This window comes from Dermacentor variabilis, chromosome 1, assembly GCF_050947875.1.
Source record: "Dermacentor variabilis isolate Ectoservices chromosome 1, ASM5094787v1, whole genome shotgun sequence".
NCBI lineage: Eukaryota > Metazoa > Arthropoda > Arachnida > Ixodida > Ixodidae > Dermacentor > Dermacentor variabilis.
Window position 1 is genome coordinate 22,148,962 of NC_134568.1, and position 21,792 is coordinate 22,170,753.

Sequence of the window (21,792 nt, forward strand, 5' to 3'; positions counted from 1 at the left end):
TTGCGGTGCGTTCTCTCCCGTGACGCGTCCGCCTTAAAACAAGCCCGCAAAAAGAAAAGTTCGCAAATGTTTTTCGCTGGTGCGGCTGCTGTAAAATACGTGGCGCAGGAATTAGACTCGTGCGATGGACTATTTTGGCCATGAATATTTGACGTGTCGAATTTCTTCTCTGTGATTGTGGTTGCAAAACTCGAGCCGATCTTTGGGTTGGCCTCACGTGGCAGATCAATAGCTTGCCCAGCGGTGTTTGATGACAAGTCTTTGGCAATCTGCTTACTCCTATCACAAATAGCCATGCGCTCAGACGTGAGGCACGACGCTAGCTTGAATTTTGCCGCTATACCAAGACAAACGGCCTTTTTCCAAGCCATGGAACCGGCGCGCGTATAGGAAATAGTGTGTTCCTTTAGAGCGTGTTGAAGAGGACCACTTCTGGGGCGGTCCGGCTGAAAGCGGGGTCGTGTTTCCTTCCATGCGACGCAATTTCTTTGCCTTGTGTGAGACAAGGTTAGAGAATGGTCACCCTTAAGGAGGCGATGACGCTTTGATAACGTTTGCTCTCCAAAAAATGTGCACCGATTACGAACACAGTCGTCCAAAAATGTGGATACAGTGGAAATGAAAGCGGCCCACTTGGCAGGCGCCGGACATACTGCAAACACCAGATACAGTGAAACAGTGACATAATGAAAATTAAGGCAGGCCGCTGCGGCAACGGATGCACGTCAGCGCAGACGTGAGCTCCAGCATCAACATGCCTTCGTTTTTTATATCGTCGTTATTCCGTCATTTCATTGCCTTCATTATATTGTGGTCATTGTTTCCTTGTCGTGTCATCTTTCCGACGATTTTACTTTGTTACTTTCAGTGCATTGTCATATCGTCATTACGCCGTTGTCTTCATAGTCATCATTCCGTCGTCGTTATGCTATTGTGAACATCGCGTCTTTACAAAGTCGCCGGCGTGGTCATTCCGTCTTCATTTTGTCGCAGTAAATGCATTGTCAGTCTATGATCCCACCTGCATCATCCCTTTCTCCTCGTGTCAATGTCGACACGCCGTTGTCATACCAATGTCGTATACCATTATCATTTTAGTCATCGTCCCACTGTCATTGCTGATCCGTCGTTCCTTTTTTCACGCCATCACCGTCATACTATCGGCATCACGTCGACCTCGCACAGTCTTCACGTAGTCACCGTCGCATCATGGTCGCCACACTATCATCATGTAAGCGTCATCCCATGGTCCTCATGCTTCTTTGTCCGAAGAACACACCCTCGTTCTCGGGGGTTCTATTCGGCCACACACGACGGAACTGCACTCGCTCGTGCTCTTTCGAACGAAGCAGCAAGAGATTAAACCTGGTCAAACAGTGGTCCCCCCCCCCTTACATGGAAGTGTTTGGCGTCACCGTAAACACCAAAAACAAGATTGCCCATTACGCGAAGTGGCGCATCTAGTATGAGTAGCATTCATTCGGCTAAAAAACAATCAAACGAAGAAATTAAGAATAGCACTTACTAAAAGTTGCCCATGCACTTGCGTAGTCTATGCCTTTCCGAAATGCCTCGCATGACGTCGATAAATAAATATTCGGACAGAAACCATTTTTGATTATGCTGGAGACTTTCCTTTACCTAATGTAATTTGTGGTGTTCTACGTACCAAAAGCGCGGTGCAGTAACGAGGCAAGCCGCAGTCGCGGATCGCTAAATTTTGACCACCTGAGGCGCTATTCTCGACAGGCATGGCGGCTGCACGGCCGCCATTATTCGCCATGTTGACTCTCTGATTGGTTGTGGAGAGCTCACGTGCCTTGTAATTTGTGCCGGGAAACGGAAGTTTTGCGAAATGTCATTTTGCGGTTTCATCAAGATGACGAAACGTGACGTGGAGCTGCAAATTTTATGGACTAATACATTTTTTTTGGTCCTTGGCAGCTATATTTCGATGTTAGCGCTTCAAAAAGAATGTGAGCGGTAGCATGCACAACCAGTGCAATGCATGTGCAATTGCGCAAATACGTGGTGGCGATCCAAGATATGCGCCAAGCCAGCTTGCTGATTGGCTGAAGGAATATCTCGCCAGGAGCGTCACAGGAAGGGCTGTTTCGTAAACGTCATTTTGACGAAGCGTGACGTTGCGCTGGGCCGCCATTGCTGAGATTTTCTGCCATAATTTTTGCTGCGACGAGCCGCGCGAATTATGCTAATGAGCAGCCATTGCAATGGCAGCCGAGAGGAATGCGTATCGCCACATTTTCCCCGTCGTTTGGCGCCACGAAAATCTTTTGTTCATAACGCGTGCTCATAGTATTTTCAGCGCTCTCGGGTGGTGTTGGCATTTGTGTTTGGGGCCATCATCTTTCAAAAGAACGCGTTTATATGAAATAATATTGGTTGAACATGGCAAACTTTCAGCAATGTTGTCCACTTTACACTGCTGCATTTGTATTGTAATGAAGATTAATGCCTTTTCGCACAGTCAAGTTATGACAACGGCCTCTTTCTAATTTATAAAAAGAAATGTACGCAAGGCGGCGCCTTAGTTTCCTCCCGCGGTGCGAGTAACCAGCGAAATGAACAAGAGATGGCAGCGCCGGCGCTTGCGTCGCGCTAGTGGATCTCTGGCGCCCGCAACGCTATCGGTGATATTCGGCCGTTTCTCAGCCAGCCGAGTCGGGCTGAGTCACTTGCGTTTCACGAGATAGCGATAACGTGGCCTAGAACGTGCGCGCATCACCACTGGTATGTCGCGTATGTTGTCTCAAGCAAGAAAACAAGCGCGTTGGCACCAACATGCGATGACTCATTCCATTTTCCGGGGACACGCATCCTAGCTGTTGAAGCAGACGGCTTGTACGCAGCAGACGACGGAAGCGAGAAGAGTTTTCGACGGAATAATCATACGCTTTCAGATAGCTGCTTTATTTTTACTGCGAAGGAAAACTGTTTTGCTTTACCGATAACGCTACATTCAGTGCCTTCATTTCAGTTTCTTAGGCGAAACGTCAAGTTGGCGTCACGTTACGTAAGCAAAACGGGGCCACCAGCGCCATTTTGTTTGCGTCGCGTCTACGTCACGCATCGAAGAAAATGGCGGAATGTCCAGAATAGCGCCCCTGGAATTCTTTAAGGTGCACTTAGATCTAAGTGCACGACCATTCTTTTACATTTCATCCCCCTAGAAGCGCAGCCGCCGCAGCCAAGATCGAACTCGATATTATCAGCGCAACGCCATAGCCACTGGGAAACCGCGGCGTGTATGGATTGCGAAAGTTGTGCCAACGAAAACAATAAGAATCTGAAGCCTTCTGAACGTGTACCCGTTGAGTGATACACAAGCGTTCTTGTAACCGACCCCCGCCAGAATGCGGCCGCCGTTGCTTATAGGAACGAAATTCAATAAATATAAACGAATTAGAAGCAACACCAAGTATTCTGCCCGCTTAAGGTTGCTACTAAATGTTCAGTTCGTTTTGCTTGCGTAGTAATAAAGCTTCGCGGTTTAACTTGGGTACGAATAGGTGGGCCGCCATGTATATACAGGTATTGTTATCGTTCGCTTACAAAAAGCAGCCGTGTAGGAATTTGTACTTGTTTCAAGGCATTTCTCTTGCTAATTTTTTAGTATATGCTATTCTTAATTCCCTTCCCTCTTCTCCAGATGTTGTTCTTTTCAGTAAAAACTAAACGTCTCTTCTAATGGCATCTGACAGTTAGCCATTCACTGAAGGAAAACGACACCATTTTGCCGGTTAAACGCCGTCCTATATAAGAGTTTGCTGCTTTTAGGATTGTCTGGGAAACGCGAGCGGCGTTTGCACGGGGTGTTAGTTCTTCGGTTGCTCAAGAATGAATCCAGTGAAAGGCTGCGCATGTACGCAACTTGACGGAAAATAACGCCCTTCACTTGGCATGGTAGATTGCATCATCGTTTGTCATTCGCTCGCACCGCCGTTTTGCAGTGTTAGCTAACAAATCTGATGGCACCTGATCGAACAGCGTAAAGAGTGCAGTGAAAAGATCTCATTCCTGCATACCCCCGCAGGGGAGTCTGCGTGGGCAGGCGTTTGGTGTGTTGCGACGCCACGTACCTCAGCACATGAGGGTTGGCCTCTCCCGCGTCTAACCGTGCGCGGCTTAGCCGTGTCCGGGAAAAAGGATCCTGGGGGTTAGGCTGATGCCGGGTGTCGGACCTTTACGGCCCCTCGACGGAGGCAACACACCTCTTTGGCCTCGGCTTCACGTAGACAGCACCCCCGGACTGACCCACGCGGGGGAAATCGGTAGTTGCCTTTCCCTGCCCCCCCCCATCCAATCTGCGTCTTTCTCTCTCCCTTTCAATCTTTCCTGTCTTCTCCTCTCTTCTATTTACTTCTGACTTTCCTGGCAGCGAGGGTTAGCCTGGTGTGCTATTATCTACCTTGATCATAACATATGTGGTTATAGTAACAATGTACAGTTGGCATGGCAGGGCTTGATTCACAACAATCTCTGCCGTGTCCCCTCGTTGGGCTCGGTGGTGGGTGACTGGCATTGATACCCAAGAAACAATACCTTTCATGGGACCCTCGAAACCCTTCTTACCTGATCGCCCTCCGAAAAGGGGGCGCACCGATGCGACATTTGCATCAGTTTCCGGGAAGCACAACGACTTCCACCTTCATTTGCAATGAATACTTCGTTTGCCGAAGTTACGCAAGAGAGGGCAGCACCACGACGGACCCCGGCGGTCGCCCAAGGTACGCGCAGCCTACTGAGACGACCGCCACCCGCCCCCACGGTGGGAGCAGCTGAGGCTGCCCTGCCCTCCTCGAAATCGACCCCACCAGAGACATTTACTAGTGCTGGCAGCAGCCATCGCAGCTCAGAGGCTAAGGAGGATCCATCACTCTCCGTGCTGGTGAGGCCACAGCCTTCGTCTCTCGAGGTGAAGGCAACACGGCGTACATACCGCTCGTTAGAGCGAGTGTCCAGCCCTTCGCAAGAGGCTATGGACACTACCCCAAGCAAGGTGGTACAGCAACTACCTAAAGAGCGGTGAAATTCTTCGGAACGCTCTAGAAAAGACAAACAAAATTACAGGGCCGCGAACGGCTCTGTAGGCTAAAACACATTCTCTTTCGTACGCACAGCACCGAATCAACTTCATTAGGGGCACGCAAATTATGCAGTGGAACGTTCCAGGTCTTCTGAAAAACCTTGATGTTTAAGAACTTCTCACCGAACTCACTCCAAGAGTGCTGTGTGTACAGCAAACCCATATTAAATCCAAACACACTTTCTTCGTCATTATGTTATTTTTCGTAAATATCGTGATGATGCCGTCGCATCATCTGGCGGTGTAGCCATTGTACTCGACAAAGGTACAGCATGTCATCATCTACAACTACAAACGCCCCTAGAGGCAGTGTTCGAGTCATACTTCTAAAGAAACTTATTATCATCTGCTCTCTGTACATACCCCCGCATTATCAGCTCCATAAACATGAATTCCAAACATTAATAGATCAATTAACCCAACCTTATTTGGTTCTGAGATTTAAATGCCCACATCCACCTATGGGGTGACTCTCACTGCCATGTGCGAGCTCGACTGATTGAACAATTTCTCTTTTCTTCTGGTGCATGTATTTTGAATAGCAAGGCACGTACATATTATAATATTGCACATGAAACCTATTCCTCTATAGACCTCAGTATTGTATCTCGGACCATTTTACCTGATTTTAAATGGAATGTTACTAGAAATCCATACGGGAGCGACCATTTCCCGATAGTTCTGTGCACACTGAAGATGAATGAATGTCCCCCACAGTTTCCTCGGTGGAAAACTGATTCAGCCGACTGGGAACCGTTCGGAGAAAATTACTGATATCATGGGCAGACATTTCTACTCTAAGCCTGGACGCTGCGGTTGAATACCTTTTTTGATTGATGCCGTGACCAAATATATCCCAGAAACAAAGCGATCATCTAACAAGTGCCGTGTTTCGTGGTGGAACGAAGTGTCGTAACGCGCGTAAAAGCAGAACACAAAGCATGGAGGTTGCTCCGCGATTCTCCGACAGCAGAAAACCTGGATAATTTCAAGAATGTCGAATCTCAGGGAAGGAGAACGCGCCGACAAGCTAGAAGAGTTGGCAGAAATATATATTGGGAATTCTTACAGATGAGACAAAGGTCTGGAATAGAGTGAACAGAATAAAAGGTCGACAACCTTACTCGCTACCCTTAGTAAATACTCAGTGAGATAGTATGGAAGACCAGGCGAACTTTCTAGATGCACATTTTGAACACGTACATATCCACTTCGTCGCACTACTCTGACACATTCCGAGGACACAAAACACGAATAGAACGGCAGCCATTAGAACGAAAAAGTTTGAAAGGTCAGGTATACAATGGACCATTTTGCATAGCAGAGCTTCAAGCAGCACTAAACGGCTGCAACAAATCTGCCCCGGGTTCTGACCGCATAATATATGAACTGTTAAAGCACTTGCAATCTGAAACACAAAACCTTCTTTCTTCAAATGGTATATGGTCCTCCGGCCAGATTCCCTCTGTCTGGAAAGAGGTCATTATAATTCCCATTCTGAAACAGGGTAAGGACCCTTCCTTGGCAAACAGTTATAGGCCTATAGCGTTGACAAGCTGCCTATGCAAACTCTTTGAAAAGATGAACAAACGCTTGCTCCACTGTCTCGAAACCAACAAAATATAAGACCCATACCAATGCGATTTCAGGGAAGGTAGATCGGCGACAGACCAGCTTGTTCGCATGGAAATGTACATCCGGGAAGCCTTTATCCAAACAGCTTGCCGTATCTGTATTCCTTGATATGGAAAACGCGTATGATACCACGTGACACTTTCGGATCCTTAGGGTTCTTTCTGGAATGGGTATACGTGGCAACTTGCTGACCCTTATTGAGAGCTACCTGTCTGACAGAACGTTTCGTGTTAGAGTTCGCAATGTGCAGTTTCGATCATACATACAGGAGACAGATGTACCGCAGGGTGGAGTGCTGAGCTGTACGCTCTTCATTGTGAAAATGAACTATTTGCATACCCATCATACCTCACACACTTTTACTCGGTTTATGTAGACGACTTACAGATAGCTTTTAGGTCGCGCAATCTTAGCATCTGCGAGAGGCAGCAATAGCTCTGCCTAAACAAACTCTCAAAGGGGTCAGACGAAAATGGTTTTAAATTTAACCCTCAAAAAAACACATGTGTTCTCTTCTGAAATAAGAGAGGCATATCACCAGAACCCACTGTTGACCTCAATGGAGAACGTCTATAGGTCAACCTTGAACACAAATTTTTAGGCATTATCTTGGACACAAAACTTAATTTCATTCCCCACTTGAAATATCTCAAAGCGAAGTGCCTGAAGACTATGAACCTGCTTAATCTACTTTCTCGAACAAACTGGGACAGTGACAGGTGTTTGCTTAGCCTGTATAATAGCCTTGCACGATCATGCCTCGACTACGAAGCCGTGGTGTACCAATCCGCATCGGAAAGTGCTCTCAAAATTCTCGACCCAGTCCACAATCTAGGTGTACGGCTGGCAACAGGCGCATTTAGGACAAGTCCTGTAGAAAGTTTTTATGTCGAGACGAACGAATGGTCCTTACACCTACGCAGAACATAACCAAGCTTCTCCTACTTTTTAAAATGTTAATCGAATAACGAACATCGAATAACTACACTTGACTTGTCTTCTGCAAGACTTCACCGTAAACGCCCATCTGCTCCAGCTCCGCTCTCTTTGCGCTTAGAACTGGCTAATGAAACCGATATTCAACATCGAGAAACAGTTCTAATGACTCCCACTAACCTTGCACCACCTTGGCATTAGCAGGCTAACCAGTGTGATATCTTTCGCCGCAATAACAAAACATACATTCACACTTTCTCGAACTTCAGGCGAAGTACTCCTGCGCAGGGTTTCGTACAGACGCTTCAAAGTCTACCTATGGTGTAGCTTATGCAGCTCTTCGACAGTCATTTTCATCATCCGGTGCATTAAATCCAAAAACCAGTGTTTTCACAGCGCAGGCATACGCGATCCTCTCTGCTCTGAAACAATTAAAACAAAAAGGTGTAATAAAGGTTGTCATATTCAGATTCACTAAGCGTTGTTATGGCATATCGTCTACGAAAGCACACTCTATCCTTAATGAAGTCTACAACCTTCTATGCTCAGCATACATGTCGGACCAAATGATCGTTCTTTGTTGGGTGCCTGGCCATAGAGGCCTAGAGGGCAACATAGCTGCTGGCGAAAGGGCTACATCTGTAGCTTTCTGCGATGCAAACATCACTATACCTGTACCGTACAGACCTTAAGCCATTTTTACGGTATAAGCTACGGAATAATTGGCAGAGGCAATAGGACACTCAGGTGTGCAACAAACTGCACCTAATCAAACCAAAAATAGGAAACTGGATCTCTGAGAAAACACGCACCAGGAATTACTCCCCTGTAAATTAAGAATTGGGCACACCTATAGCACTCACTCCTTTATTCTAACTGGAACTAACCCTCTGGCATGCACTAGGTGTGGCAGTAGACTTAGTCCTTCATTTTCTCGTTCAGTTCCCATTATTAGAAGAGCAGAAAAAAAAGTTCTTCCCTTCCTTATACCGCCATAGTATACCTTTGCACCCTGTCTTCTTTTTAGGCAATGGCCCTCTATTTAATTTTAAATCGTTACTCAAATTCTTAGAAGAAACAAATACCAGAGAAATCATTTGGCCAGGCTATTTGTAGCACAGCCTCTGCTTAGAGGCTGCAGCTACAATGCATTCACTTATAGAGCACATGCCTCGCAGCCCTTGCGCTGAAGGGCTCTGCAGAGCCACTAGTGCTGCTATAAATTACCACGTTTCAGTATCTAATCTTCCACAACGTACTTTTATAACCTTTTATAACCATAGCACAAACTTTTCATTGAAATTATTTTAATAGGCACATATTTTACACCGAATATTTTAGGCCAATACGCAACCACTCGAGTTCCAGCATGTTCAACTATTCTCGTTGCCATTCATCACCAAGTGCCGCCGCGCTCTTTGGCCATTTCTAGCCCTTGTGCCAAAAAACAATATCCATCAATGAATCAGTCAATCTGATTTATGCATACCGTTGTGACGAGTTCACGTACCGCCATCAAGCTAAATGTACCTCGTAGCGAAGCTTCCATAGAAGCCCATACGTTAAAAACATGGCGGTTTTTCAGCGGATGGATGGATAGATGTTATGTGCGACCCCTTTGGAAATGGGCGGTGGGTTCTTGTTATTACACTGCCTAATGTCCTACCTAGGTTAAACAAGAAAAGAAAAAAAAAACTACGAACTCCCACAACCAAATTTTCTGATCGCCCATTGCGAACTGTGATATTGTACATCTCCGTTTTTTTGTCGTTTCCCTACTTCCCCAATCCTCCAATCGCCTCTTACTTAGCGGTTCATGGGGCTTAGCGCCATCTGTAGGTGGAGGGAACACTTCCGGCAGAAGACAAAAAAAACATTGTGACGCCATATCCATTAAAAACCAAAGTGACGTCATTTTGTTCTCAAAGGCGCGAAATTTGTTTCAGTGGCCTGCCGTTAGCACTGTGTATTCAAATACCCCGCCATTCGACTTGATGGGCGTTTCGGGCTTTCAGCACGGAAACCGATGCAAGAAAAGGGCAGCCGTAGGGGGTGTCGAAATCGCACCTCTGATCAGAAGATGCTTTCTTTGGAGGCCGACGGAAGCTCTAGGTGGTAGTGCTGGTTCTGTCGTCGGACACCATGCCCGTTGGCCTGCACAGTCGCACGAGAACTAAAGTAAGCAATTATCTGGCGGTCGTAACTCACTACTTTTGTCTACACAGGTTAAGGAAACGATGAAACCACCCGCGTCGCCAAATTCAGATGAACACCCAGAAGCAAAACAGCACAACGTGTGAGGGGGACGTATTCGAACAGGTGAACTTTACGAGCTTTAAAACGGGGGTACCAGGGAAACGCAAAGGACGCGCACACAAGGAGAGGGTGTTAGACACGGACGGACGCTGGACTTTCAACTGTACATCATTGAAATTCACATCGCCGCACATAACCTCAACGCATGCGCATCTTCAACTCCTCCCAAGACATGTGCACAGATAACATACAGATAGCACATAGCACAGATAGCACCCCCTTTTTCAAGTTCATCATGCACCAACTGGCCCAAGAGCTTGCGCTAATGAACTTTACGAGCGCGACTTCCTGCACACTTCAAGAGCTGCATTGCTTTGCAAGCGACAGCGGCCTTAACTTCCCCTCTTACGATGGGCGCGGTAAAAAGGCATTTATTGATAATGATAAAATAGCTGTCTTATCTTTACTCATGCATATATGATTCATTAGTAATTTTATTTTCGTTAAATCAATCTGTCTCGCTTTAATCAGAAACGCTTTTTTTCTTTCCGAATGTTTGTTCCCTCCAAACATAGTCGCGCTTCAATCGCTGCTCCCATAACCACCCTCGCTGATGTCGGTGGCAATTTGTTCTGAACCGCTTTTCGCCCGAAGCTTCGCGACCTATTTGGATTGACCTTGGCGCCATTTCCTACAAAAATGGTGGGCTCGCATGGTTATAGAAAAAAAAAGTATAGGTGATCAATATTAGTTCAGCTGTTCTGCATAAGTAGCTGCACCTGTATCGAATTATTTACAGGGACGTCGGAGTCAGGCAACTGTTCTAATTAACTAATTTTGCAATCGCTTCCTCGGCTGCCCTCCACGTTTTGTCAACCATGGGAACGCGCTTGGGGAACATAGGGAAGACGGCTAATATGCAGCGCAATATAGTGAGCGGTCCCAGAAACTCGCATTAGCCATGTTCGGCACTGTGCATACGCGGCTCGTAGCAGACGTTAAGCGCCTGCCCTGTCGAGCATACGTTTCCTTGCCGGCAAGACATGTTTTTCAAATAAGCGTGTAACTTTAGGGCCACAGGCATTATAAAATTATCTTAATTTAAAATTGCAGTGATCCGTTTAGGATAGTAAGCTCGCCACGCTCTTTCAATGTGGTCGTCTGCAGCAGCTAGAACGGCGCTACCTTGGCTGTGCCGTTAGGTGGACACTCTGGTGCTACTTGTTCACGTGGTGTGCCCATGAGTGCTTATTAGTTCATCCCTTATTTATAGCGAAGCACGTAGACTGCGTAATTTCCTACTTCCTAACGGCTTTCCCTACTTAGGCGTGCGAGGTCATGATTCGAAAAACGGGAACCTTAATTTAGATATAGGAAGCGGGGTCTCACTAAGGTGCCACTGTTGCATTTCGCATCTGTTGTAGCGCTATTATTGCACATATCTACTGACAGATTCCATTGTCGCTTTTTGTATTATGACTGTCATGCTGAAACTGCCGACCTAGTGTGTGTGTGTGTGTGTGTGTGTGTGTGTGTGTGTGTGTGTGTGTGTGTGTGTGTGTGTGTGTGTGTGTGTGTGTGTGTGTGTGTGTGTGTGTGTGTGTGTGTGTGTGTGTGTGTGTGTGTGTGTGTGTGTGTGTGTGTGTGTGTGTGTGTGTGTGTGTGTGTGTGTGTGTGTGTGTGTGTGTGTGTGTGTGTGTGTGTGTGTGTGTGTGTGTGTGTGTGTGTGTGTGTGTGTGAAGGGGAACAGAAAAAGGAAAAAACGGAGAGAGTAATCACTGAGTGCGTGTGGGAGAGACACTATACACAGGGACACTATAAACGGTCTCTTAAGCCGGTGCACTTCAAGTATTGCACTAGTGCACGAATTCACATACATTCAGAAGAATTTGCACATACCCACACTGTTGTGAATGCCTTTCCGTACGCGGAATGCTCGCACTGGACGCAGCGCAGCGACGTTGTTTGGCGTGTCCAAAAGTACCGTTCTCCGATTAATAGTTCTGCAGCTGCTTATTCACATTCTACGACACTGCAGTAGAAGTGTCTTGTGCTTTCTACGTCTCACGGGTGGCAGTGCAGGAAATTAAATGTTTCTCCATGAAGCGGGACTCTCTTGCCCTGCCATTGCATGGCAGGGCGCCCACACGCGAGCAAAGCAAAGGGGCGGTTTGGTAGCAGACAATGCGCCTCATGCGCCGCCCCTGCGCTCTCTCTCTCTCTCTCTCTCTCTCTCTCTCTCTCTCTCTCTCTCTCTCTCTCTCTCTCGCGCGCGCGCGCGCCTGGTTTTCGACGATTTCCGTGCGTCGCGCTGCTCGGAGCATGAACCACGTGCTCATGTGTTCCCTCTAACAGTGTACCGACGTGTACACGTGCATGCTTCTATTTGCCGATGGGTGACTTCGATGTTGAGCGCTAGGCCGCGGTTTCGACTCCCAGCCGCCGCGGCCACACATTGATAGGAGCGGATTGCAAAGCACTCCGGTGCCGCGCTTGGTGTGCGCGCTCAGGTACCGCATGCGATCAAAATTAGCGTTGCAGCTTCTCTACTGCGGCACCCGTCATAGCCAAGTGTACAGCTTCGGCGTGTCAAACCCCACAATTTGATTGTCTGACTGGCGCATCTGTGGCCAGTCTTTTCATGTCTTTGCTGTTCCTGTACACCAGTCGGCATTTGACACTCCAGTTCGTGTGAATGTTTGCGAGCGCCTGTACTTTTGCGTTGAATCTTAACGTGGTCGCTGCACTTCATGTGTCGCGCCCTGGGCGTGAGGTGAATCGATTATTTTGAAGTCTCGGGGATCTGACTCGCGATCTGCAAGTGCGGTGTGCAAGGCCTCGCTTTCGTTATATCGTATTTAACAGTTGTTACGGGCGATATCCCGCTTGATTCGCCATGTGGTCGTATGTCCCGGATGATACAATACAAAGTGCGGGGTGACCATATTGACACGTGTACTTATCTTTATCGGGCGACCACGTTTCGCCGCTTAACTGTAATCGCACAGCGAGGGACGCGCCTGCATGTATCCGACGTTTCTGGAAAGTTATCGATGCTTCTACCCGGCTGTCTGTTGTCGCCGAACCTTGCGTTATCTGATTTGATCGCGTAACGCGAATGGTGTAGCACTTTGTGGAAGGCACGCGGGTCCGAACGATTAGTCGAACATTCGACGACTGCTCTATAAAAGCCGACGCGCTTGACCCGTTGATCAGATTTCCGACGATCGCCGAACGTGTTCGCCGCTATCGTTGTGCTATAAGTGTAGCCTGTCTGGTGGGCACAGGTTCGCCCAATAAAAGTTAGTTTTGTCATTCACAGTATTGCTAGTGTTCTTCTACGTCACCACCACGTGACAATATGAACCCGTTCAAAGTCGCATTCGCAAGAGAAACGGATCGCTCTTTTTTTCATTATGAGGTCAATCACGACGTCGCTCAGAACCGCCAAATAACGCTGCACACATGGTCGTCGCTGACGACCTGCTTACGGCACGATTCGTTGCAGCTCAGCCAGGCCGTAATCGTGCGCGGACTAATTAAGCGATCCGTGCCGTCATGGGAATTCCGCTTATTTGACCCGTGAATTGTGCTTTGCTTATTTCTGTGGCAAACTGCATCGGTGACCCGCTACACTGCGTGAATGTTACTTCACGAGTACCTTGTTCAGTGTATTGTAGTGTACAACGAATGGTTGCAGGTGGTAAATACTTCTAACGATAATTCAGTGTGAGCATTCATGAAGTTGTCATCATTGTCTTGCACTTATTCCTTGTGCTTATGTCTTTCTACCAGCTAAGTCTCCCAACCTGTCCGCGAAATATATTGGTTGCCGAGCTTCGTGGCAACGCACCACAAGTGCAAATGTCCATGTGCACGGCATGCTCAACAGCGTGCGTCTTTGTCTCTTTGCAGCACCGCGGCCGCATCGGACTCTAGAAGGGCGACATGTCGGACGTGAGACTTTCGTCATGTGTCTCCCGCCGCCAGTCCTTAGGCGTAGAAATGTTAGCGCTGTCGAACCCTCGGAATGGTACCCTCCACAAGGTCTTCTATCTGTGCACGCAAACACCCACGCAGTCCTGTGACATGCTTGCCTGTCTGCACATCCTGAATGAATTGCTGGTCGCTATTGGAGTGGAAGTCAAGGAAGTCTCTTCCCGGGAGATCGCCATCGCTGATCGACGAATACTTCTCCGCGCAGGAAACTTCACTTTCAGAGATGTTTGGGTCGCGACCTTTGCTTTGAACCTTCTTCTGTGCGAGCACCAGTGCGTCTCCGCCGTGGACATGAAGGTGCAGTAAACTGCAAAAACTTTGCATGTGGATCACGACTCTCCAGAATATTTTGCCGCTGACAGTGTGTCCATTCGAAGAGTGAACGGTGCAGTGCTGTACGCGGGTGTATACCTTAATATTCTATCGGTTTTAGTTAACGTAGGCACCCCATTTGAACATTTTTGCAGCGCCATCGATTTCTCTTGGTTAATGCACTAGGGTAAGCCGTCGCTGGAGGATGGAACAAACTTCTAAACAGCTTCGCAGTATCACACTTCCCTATGATTGTCAGCAACCTTGCTAAAGATACGCGGAAGAAAAGGCAATATAGCGCCGGTGGTTCCTCCTGAATGCGACAAGCAATTTAAAATAACAATTTTGCAAATCTGCTACGCAAGTGATTGATGCGCAGTTGAAGATCGTAATTATGGGACCATAATCATATCGCAAGGGTTCTAGGCATAGCAGGCGAGAATTATTAGTAAAGCTTGCAGAACGCAATAACTTGCTGATAATGCATACCTTCTTCCGCAAGCGGGATAACCGAAAGTGGACGTGGAGGAGCCCGAATGGCGAGACTAGAAATTAGACTACATAATCTGCGCTAACCGTAGCATCATACAAGATGAGGACCTGATCGGCAAGGTGCGCTGCAGTGACCATAGAATGGTAAGATGCCGAATTAGCCTAGACTTGAGGAGCGAACGGAAGAAACTGGTACAGAAGAAGCCGACCAATGAGTTAGCGCTAAGAGAGAAAATAGAGGAATTCCGCATCAAGCAACAGAAAAGGTATTAGGCTTTAACTCGGTAAGAGGACCTTAGTGTTTAAGCAATGAACGACAATCTTATGGGCATCCTTAAGGAGTGTGCAGTAAAAGTCGGTCGTAACTTCGTTAGACAGGATACCGGTAAGCTACCGAAGGACACGAAAGATCAGATTAAGAAACGCCAATGTATGAAAGCCTCTAACCCTACAGATAGACTAGAACTGGCAGAACTTCCCAAGTTAATCAACAAGCTTAAGATAGCTGAAATAAGGAAGTTTAATATCGATAGAATTGAACATGCCCTCAGGAACGGAGGAAGTCTAAAAGCAGTGAAGAAGAAACTAGGAATAGGCAAGAATTGGACGTATACGTTACGAGATAAAGCCGGCAATGTCATTACTAATATGGATGAGATAGTTCAAGTGGCTGAGGAGTTCTATAGAGATTTATGTAGTACCAGTGACACCCACGGCGATAATGGAAGAGGGAATATCCTAGAGGAATTCGACATCCCACAAGTAACTCTATAGAAGTAAAAGGATCAGCTGACAGCAGATTCGTTGAATGATGGGGGCAGATTGTTCTAAAAACTGGCCACCCTTTATATGCAATGCCTCCTGACCTCGAGCGTACAGGACTCTTGGAAGAACGCAACATCTTAATCCATAAGAAAGGGGACGCCAGACTTGAAAATTATAGACCAATCAGCTTACTGTCCGTTGCCGACCAAAGTATTTACTAAGGTAATGGCAAATAGAATCGGTAACACCTTTAACTTCTGTCAACCAAAAGACCAAGCAGGATTTCGTAAAGGCTACTCAACAAGACCATATTAACACTATCAACCAGGTGCTAGAGAAATGTGCGGAATATAACGAACCCTTATATATTAGCTTTCACTGATTACAAGAAAGCGTTTGATTCCGTCGAAACCTCAGCAGTGATGCATGCATTACGGAATCAGGGTGTAGACTAGCCGTATGTAAAAATACTGGAAGATATCTATAGCGACTCCACAGCCACCGTAGTCCTCCATAAAGCACCAAAATACCAATAAAGAAGGGCATCAGCCAGGGAGATATGTCTCCAATGCTATTCACAGACAATCGGAACCGACTCCGCTAGGCCACTTCGTTATTTGCCGGTTAAATCTACAGTTCTCAAAACTCTCCAGCATGCGCTGCTGCTTGCTGTGAACACGCATGCCCGTTGCCAAATTTCTCCCCGCAACAAAAGACGATCTCGTATGGCATTACACTTGCAGGTTCTGCATAATTTACCGCCGTCCATGGTACCTCGATCGATTTTCTGGAGTTACCTGAAGAAAGCGTCCTGGCTGACTTGCCTCGAGCTGGTCAAATGCGTGCTAAGGGGAGCGTGCATTTCAAGCCTCATCAACACCATAAGTTGCTTGCTGGCGGGACAGCTGATTCAGCTGACACTACAGGACATTTACCTGGAGGGCACGACAGAGCATATGCGGCATGTCCTGGTAGAAGCCTTCGCCGCTACTAGCAATCTCAAGAAGCTCAGCATCTCCCACGTCGGTTATTGTGCCAAATCACAGGTATTTGCTACTGACTCAAAAATTAGCGATTCTGTCTTAATATAGCAGGCAGTCCTTGAAACGGAAAAACTGTGGTGGTATAACTATGGGCACGAATCGAAGATTAATAAAAAAAAGGTGATAACGGGAAGGAACATGCAACCTGCACGACCTTTTAGCTTCGAGTGAAGCTTCGTAAGCACGTGGCTTACATACCTAACCGTCACAGAAATAAGCATCACGTTTTACAATTGCATAAAGCTATAGGGCATTAAAGTTTCCAGTGACAATAATAAATTTACGTTCATGTTTGTATAGATGTAAACATTATTTTTCCCCGTGAACCTAACCTTTGGCGATTTGCTCGTGCTGTTTCAGGGCCTAAGCGAGGAAGATGTGCGCATTGACCAAGCCATTCTTAACAGCATTGCTGACAACGCAAATTTGATCAGCTTTACCTTTGCCTTCTGCTATCCCCAGAGCGCCTGCGTGGCGAGCATCAGACGGTTGCTAGAAAACACTACTACCCTAACCAACCTCACTATTACCCACTGGGCGCTCCACGATAGAGCATGCAGCGTAAACCAAATCATAGCTGCAGTTGCAGCTAATCGTACCCTAACCAGCCTTACCCTGAGAGACCTTAACTTGAACCCAGTGGCAAGGGAAAAACTGGCTCAGCTCCTCAGCTCCAACAGCACACTACAGTATGTGGCCTTCTTGACCCGCAAAACGAGCTCGGAAGAAGCTTCCACTTCCCAGGTAGGTGGTCAGTCTACAGTCCAGTAAAGCGTGCACGAAGCAAGTGCTGAAACGCAGCAGCGTGGTTAGCGACTTATAATTGAAAGCAGTAGCGGCAGGATTTCCGTAGTTCACCCTTGCTGGCATCAGTGACGCTTAATTCACACGACGGGACGGCACCTCTGGCATTTCAACGCAGCCGCTGCTCGTCCGCTTCCGTAGTTGCTGCTTGCACCAACTCAACGGTCCTTAGGTTAGGGTTACAGAAATCTTAATCCGCAGTATTGTATTGGAATGGAGTCGTGTAAGCTTTTATTTGCCCTTCCACACAAGCGTAGACGACAGCAGACGTAGGCCGATGTGTTTGGGGGCCTTTCGGTTATGTTTCGGATATAATTCTCGAGCGACGCCAGTTTGGCAATACGCGCAATCACACTCGCCGTACAAATGCCCTGTCGTTCCACTTTAACACAATCCTTTTATGCATTGAAGCAAATGGTAACGAACGCCTGTGTATCTTGTCTCATGGGTGGGAAATATCTCAAAATATCTCATCCTGAAAGCGAATTTCAAGCGGATACGTCTTGCAAACTCACCGGCTGCAATTCGTAAATTGCAATATGTACCATGAAGTAAATAATTACGAAACTCATGAACGAATTTTTGTGAATTAGTTGAATATCTGTTTCTATTTCTCATGCTAGTAATGTCCGCCTCTTCAGAAATACAGCTAATGGGCAATAATTATCTATTCCAAGCGACCTTTAAAATTTCTGTAAAACTTAACAATGATAGCCCCGTATATACGCACCAATGTTCGTTCCTGCTCGCTACATATAGTTGCAAGGTTTGCTTTCACGACGAAAATACAACTTGAAGGCAGTTTTTTTTTTGTTAATGGACTCCGTGGTTTCGGTAGAATACGTTGTATTGTCAATTTATTCTCACCTCAATGGTTTCACTGTGGTCTGTCTTTTCTGATCATTCAATGAGCTAAATTCTCGTTATCGATCCTTTCTGATACTGCGGCAATACTCGCTTTTCATCAACAATCCGTGCACCGAGTTTAAATCATTGTTGAGGCAGCGATTAATTATTGACCGATGTTTCACGCTACTGAAAGCCTGGTACCTTTCTAAAAGCAAGATGAATTCTAACATAATCTATCGGACAAAGTGCTAGATTCGGTATCCTGTTAACAAAGCTTGTTCTAATTAAATCAATTTTTATGCCCTCTTCAGCAACACCAAAGTGAGCATGAGTTCTTGTGTAGGCATAAATTAAGAATTTGAAAATCTCGCGTGTCTCTGAAAAACGTGAAAATGAGCAACCACCCAACATGTGAGAACGTTGCCGCCAATTGCCTGCGGCAGGCACCGTGTCAAGTGACACAAAACAGTCAAGACAGACATTAAGCTGGCACTTCGAGCTCCACTTCGTGGAAGCAGTGCGCTTGATCTTTTGGTCCAGAACTTTTACGGTGTATTGGTGCTTCTACGGAACAGCGTAGATCTGTGCACTCAGCGTTTGCCTAGGTTTTCTTTGTTTGCACTTCAATACCATGTGTTGGCAGCGCTAAGGTGAATTCTTTCAGAGAAGCTTTTCATTAGTAGCACGTATACGTATATTAACACACCCTCTGTAAAAAAAAATGTCCGCAGAGTGTGAATGACTTGCTTACACGAAAAGTTATTTTCAGTAAAATTAGATCTGAAAACTTCCTTGTTCGAACAACGCAATATGTCCCATGAGCTCATGTTGTCGAAGCGAATTATCTAGTTCTCCTCACAAAAGGACGTGCAATCACGAGCTATCCTTCTATGTATACATACATATTTACGACTCTGCAGAAGGTGAAGCGACCACATGTATATGCCCTTGTCAAGGCCCTGGAGAAGACAAAGTCCCTCAAACAAGTGGTCCTGAACTGGAGCTTCTCGCTGGAAGAGATTCGTCATCTCGCACAGGCGATTCATAGCAAGATGCTGGAGTTGCACTTGCCGAAGATCTCCCTAGCCGAACCGGAACCTTTTCTCAGAATCCTTGACTGTGTCCCCGGAAGCCGGAAAGTCGTATTCAAAGAGTGAGTGCACTACATGTAATTTATCAGTGGACATGTCACCAGCGGGTTTACATTAACTGAATAGATGTTCCGACTTTCTTGCGGCGCAGTGTTTTGATAACGTTTTCGGAAGTGTTCCCCATGTCACGTCAAAAACTTGTGCCGCAGTGCAAGAAACGTGTAGTGAGCCATCCTAGCTTAATTGAAGTCTTTGATCTATATTCGGAGCTTGTGTGTTGGTATTCTATACGTCGGATTGCTCAACGAATTCTATTAGCGAAACATACTTCACGCCTTAGGTTTTTATCCGACAGCTGAAGGCTGACGTGAATCGAGAGAAGCGGTAATTTATTAATCTTGCGATTTAACGTTCCGAAATTGCACAGTGGGCTAAAAGGGACACCGTTTTCATGCGCTGCACAAAGATTTTGATCACCTTGGGTTATTTAACGTGCACCGGATACACGGTACACGATCGAACGTTTATGCATTGCTCCATCGTGCATCTTTCCGGCGGAATGCGGCCGCTGCAACCGATATTGAGCACGTGACCTGAAGCTCAGCAGCGCAACGTCACTACGCTGCCGCGGCGTTTTCGATTAAGCAGCGTCAGCAGAACAGTACTTACACAAACTACGAGCCCCGATTCAGACCTCGAGCAACTTCAATACTCACTACGAGGAAACAACGCCTCCAAGGCCACACCGCATTTCTATCGACCTCTCGTGTTGGAGCCGTGCATGTAGCTTTCAGATTCAGCTGAGTACAGGATCTCTGATTCGATTGCCGGCAGTGAAGGCTGCATTCTGGTACGAGCCAAGTGCAAAAACGCCGCCCATGTACCATGCTTTGGATGGACCCAAATTCTCTAAATTAACCTAGAGCTCGCTACTAGGACACCTCGCCACCCTTAAGATGCGATGGCTCGCCAAACCCTGTACATCATCGATGTCTCGGAGAGCACGTAGCATGAACTTTCATGGCGGTTTTTTTGAGCCCCGTTCCTACGTCACACATGTGGTGCCGGCGGCAGGTTCGCTTTAAAAAATTCCTTTTTCTCCATATTTATCAGCTCGCTGTGCAAATATTCTATTAACGATATGGGCCACTTTTAACGATAGCCGGCAAGTCTTTATCACTAAATATAGTAAGGTCTGCAGTTATTTGATAATGCATTTGCGAAGTTCACGTCAAAACTATATCCACACTTTAATGTAGTTCCGCCATGATAGCTGTAATATTGCACCTTCTACGGTTGAAAAACTTGTCTAGATACATCATTTTATACAGCTAACATTCAACACCATACATGTGGCACACGCGGATCCGCCACCACGGTTGCCTAGTGGCTTTGATGTTGGGCTGCTAAGCACGAGGTCGTGGGATTGAATCCCGGCGTCAGCGACCGCACTTCGATGGGGGCGTAATGTGAAAACACCCGTGTACTTAGATTTAGGTGCACGTCAAAGAATCCCAGGTGGTCCAAATTTTCGGAGTTTCGCACTACGGCGTGCCTCGATCAAAGTTGTTTTGGCACGTAAAACCCCGTGATGCAAGTTTTAATGTGGCACGCGCACTGGGTAGTTAGAGTTCGCGCTCACAACTGCACTTTCTTAAGAAGCCCTTATTACTCGTATACGTGCCCACAGAAGATATTATTGTTTTTTGTTTTTCCTGTAACCTGTAACTTATTCATCTCAAGTTTCGGTGACTGGAACGGTTCGCAATGAATATCTCTTTTCATGGATGGTTGCCCATCTCGTCTGATCAGGTGCCAAAAAGGATTGGTTAATGAATCTTTGAAGCTTCAGGTTATGCAAGTCTGCCTTGATCACAAAACGTAAACTGCTATAGACGACGTGGATAAATGCGATTTAGTACCCGGCTTAGGCATTCTTGAGTATGTGGGTGGAAGGGTGCGCCATCGCTGCTATCCAGCGTTCAGGCGTGCTGTTCAAAATGAACTGCAGTAACTGAGACAGTGCTGGCGTCATTCAAATTAAACACACCTGAAAGAGGACGTCCATGACATGAAAAGGAGTGCCGCCGCCAATGCACTTGCTTAACGCGGCAAGCAAGTTTGCTTGAATACTTTTAGGGTCCCATAGGGCGTTACAGAAGGAAGTGCTAACAATACATACCACAAAACACAATAAAATGCGCTTGAATATGTTACCTGATATTGGCAGTCACTGGGATGAGTAATATACAACGGAAGTGGGCTAGTAATTCCAGTCATTACAAGTTTGAGAAATGGAATAATGAGTGTTGGTTAGTGTGACAATGAGGAACAAACACTTTATGACGATGGTCGATGCGAGATCATATGGACGAAGTATGGGAAAGTAATTATTTCTTAAGATGAGGGTTATGGGGGGGGGGGGGTACTAAATCTTATGCAATAAGAGGAGACGTGGTATTTTTCTGCGTGAGGAAGGGCGCGGAAGCCCGAACGCTGTTTT

The 21,792-nt window shown here is 46.6% G+C and overlaps 1 protein-coding gene across 2 annotated transcripts in view; it reads left to right on the forward strand.

The window, feature by feature from the left end:
- Nucleotides 1-21,792, forward strand: part of LOC142575778 (uncharacterized) — a 65,111-nt gene that overhangs the window by 24,461 nt on the left and 18,858 nt on the right. For both annotated transcript variants that reach the window (XM_075685417.1, XM_075685426.1), the window contains exons 2-5: nucleotides 13,850-14,230; nucleotides 16,246-16,548; nucleotides 16,906-17,289; nucleotides 19,119-19,351. In XM_075685417.1, coding sequence (XP_075541532.1) covers nucleotides 13,883-14,230; nucleotides 16,246-16,548; nucleotides 16,906-17,289; nucleotides 19,119-19,351 — 1,268 coding nt within the window. In that variant the 5' untranslated portion in view covers nucleotides 13,850-13,882. The remainder of the gene's footprint in view (nucleotides 1-13,849; nucleotides 14,231-16,245; nucleotides 16,549-16,905; nucleotides 17,290-19,118; nucleotides 19,352-21,792) is intronic.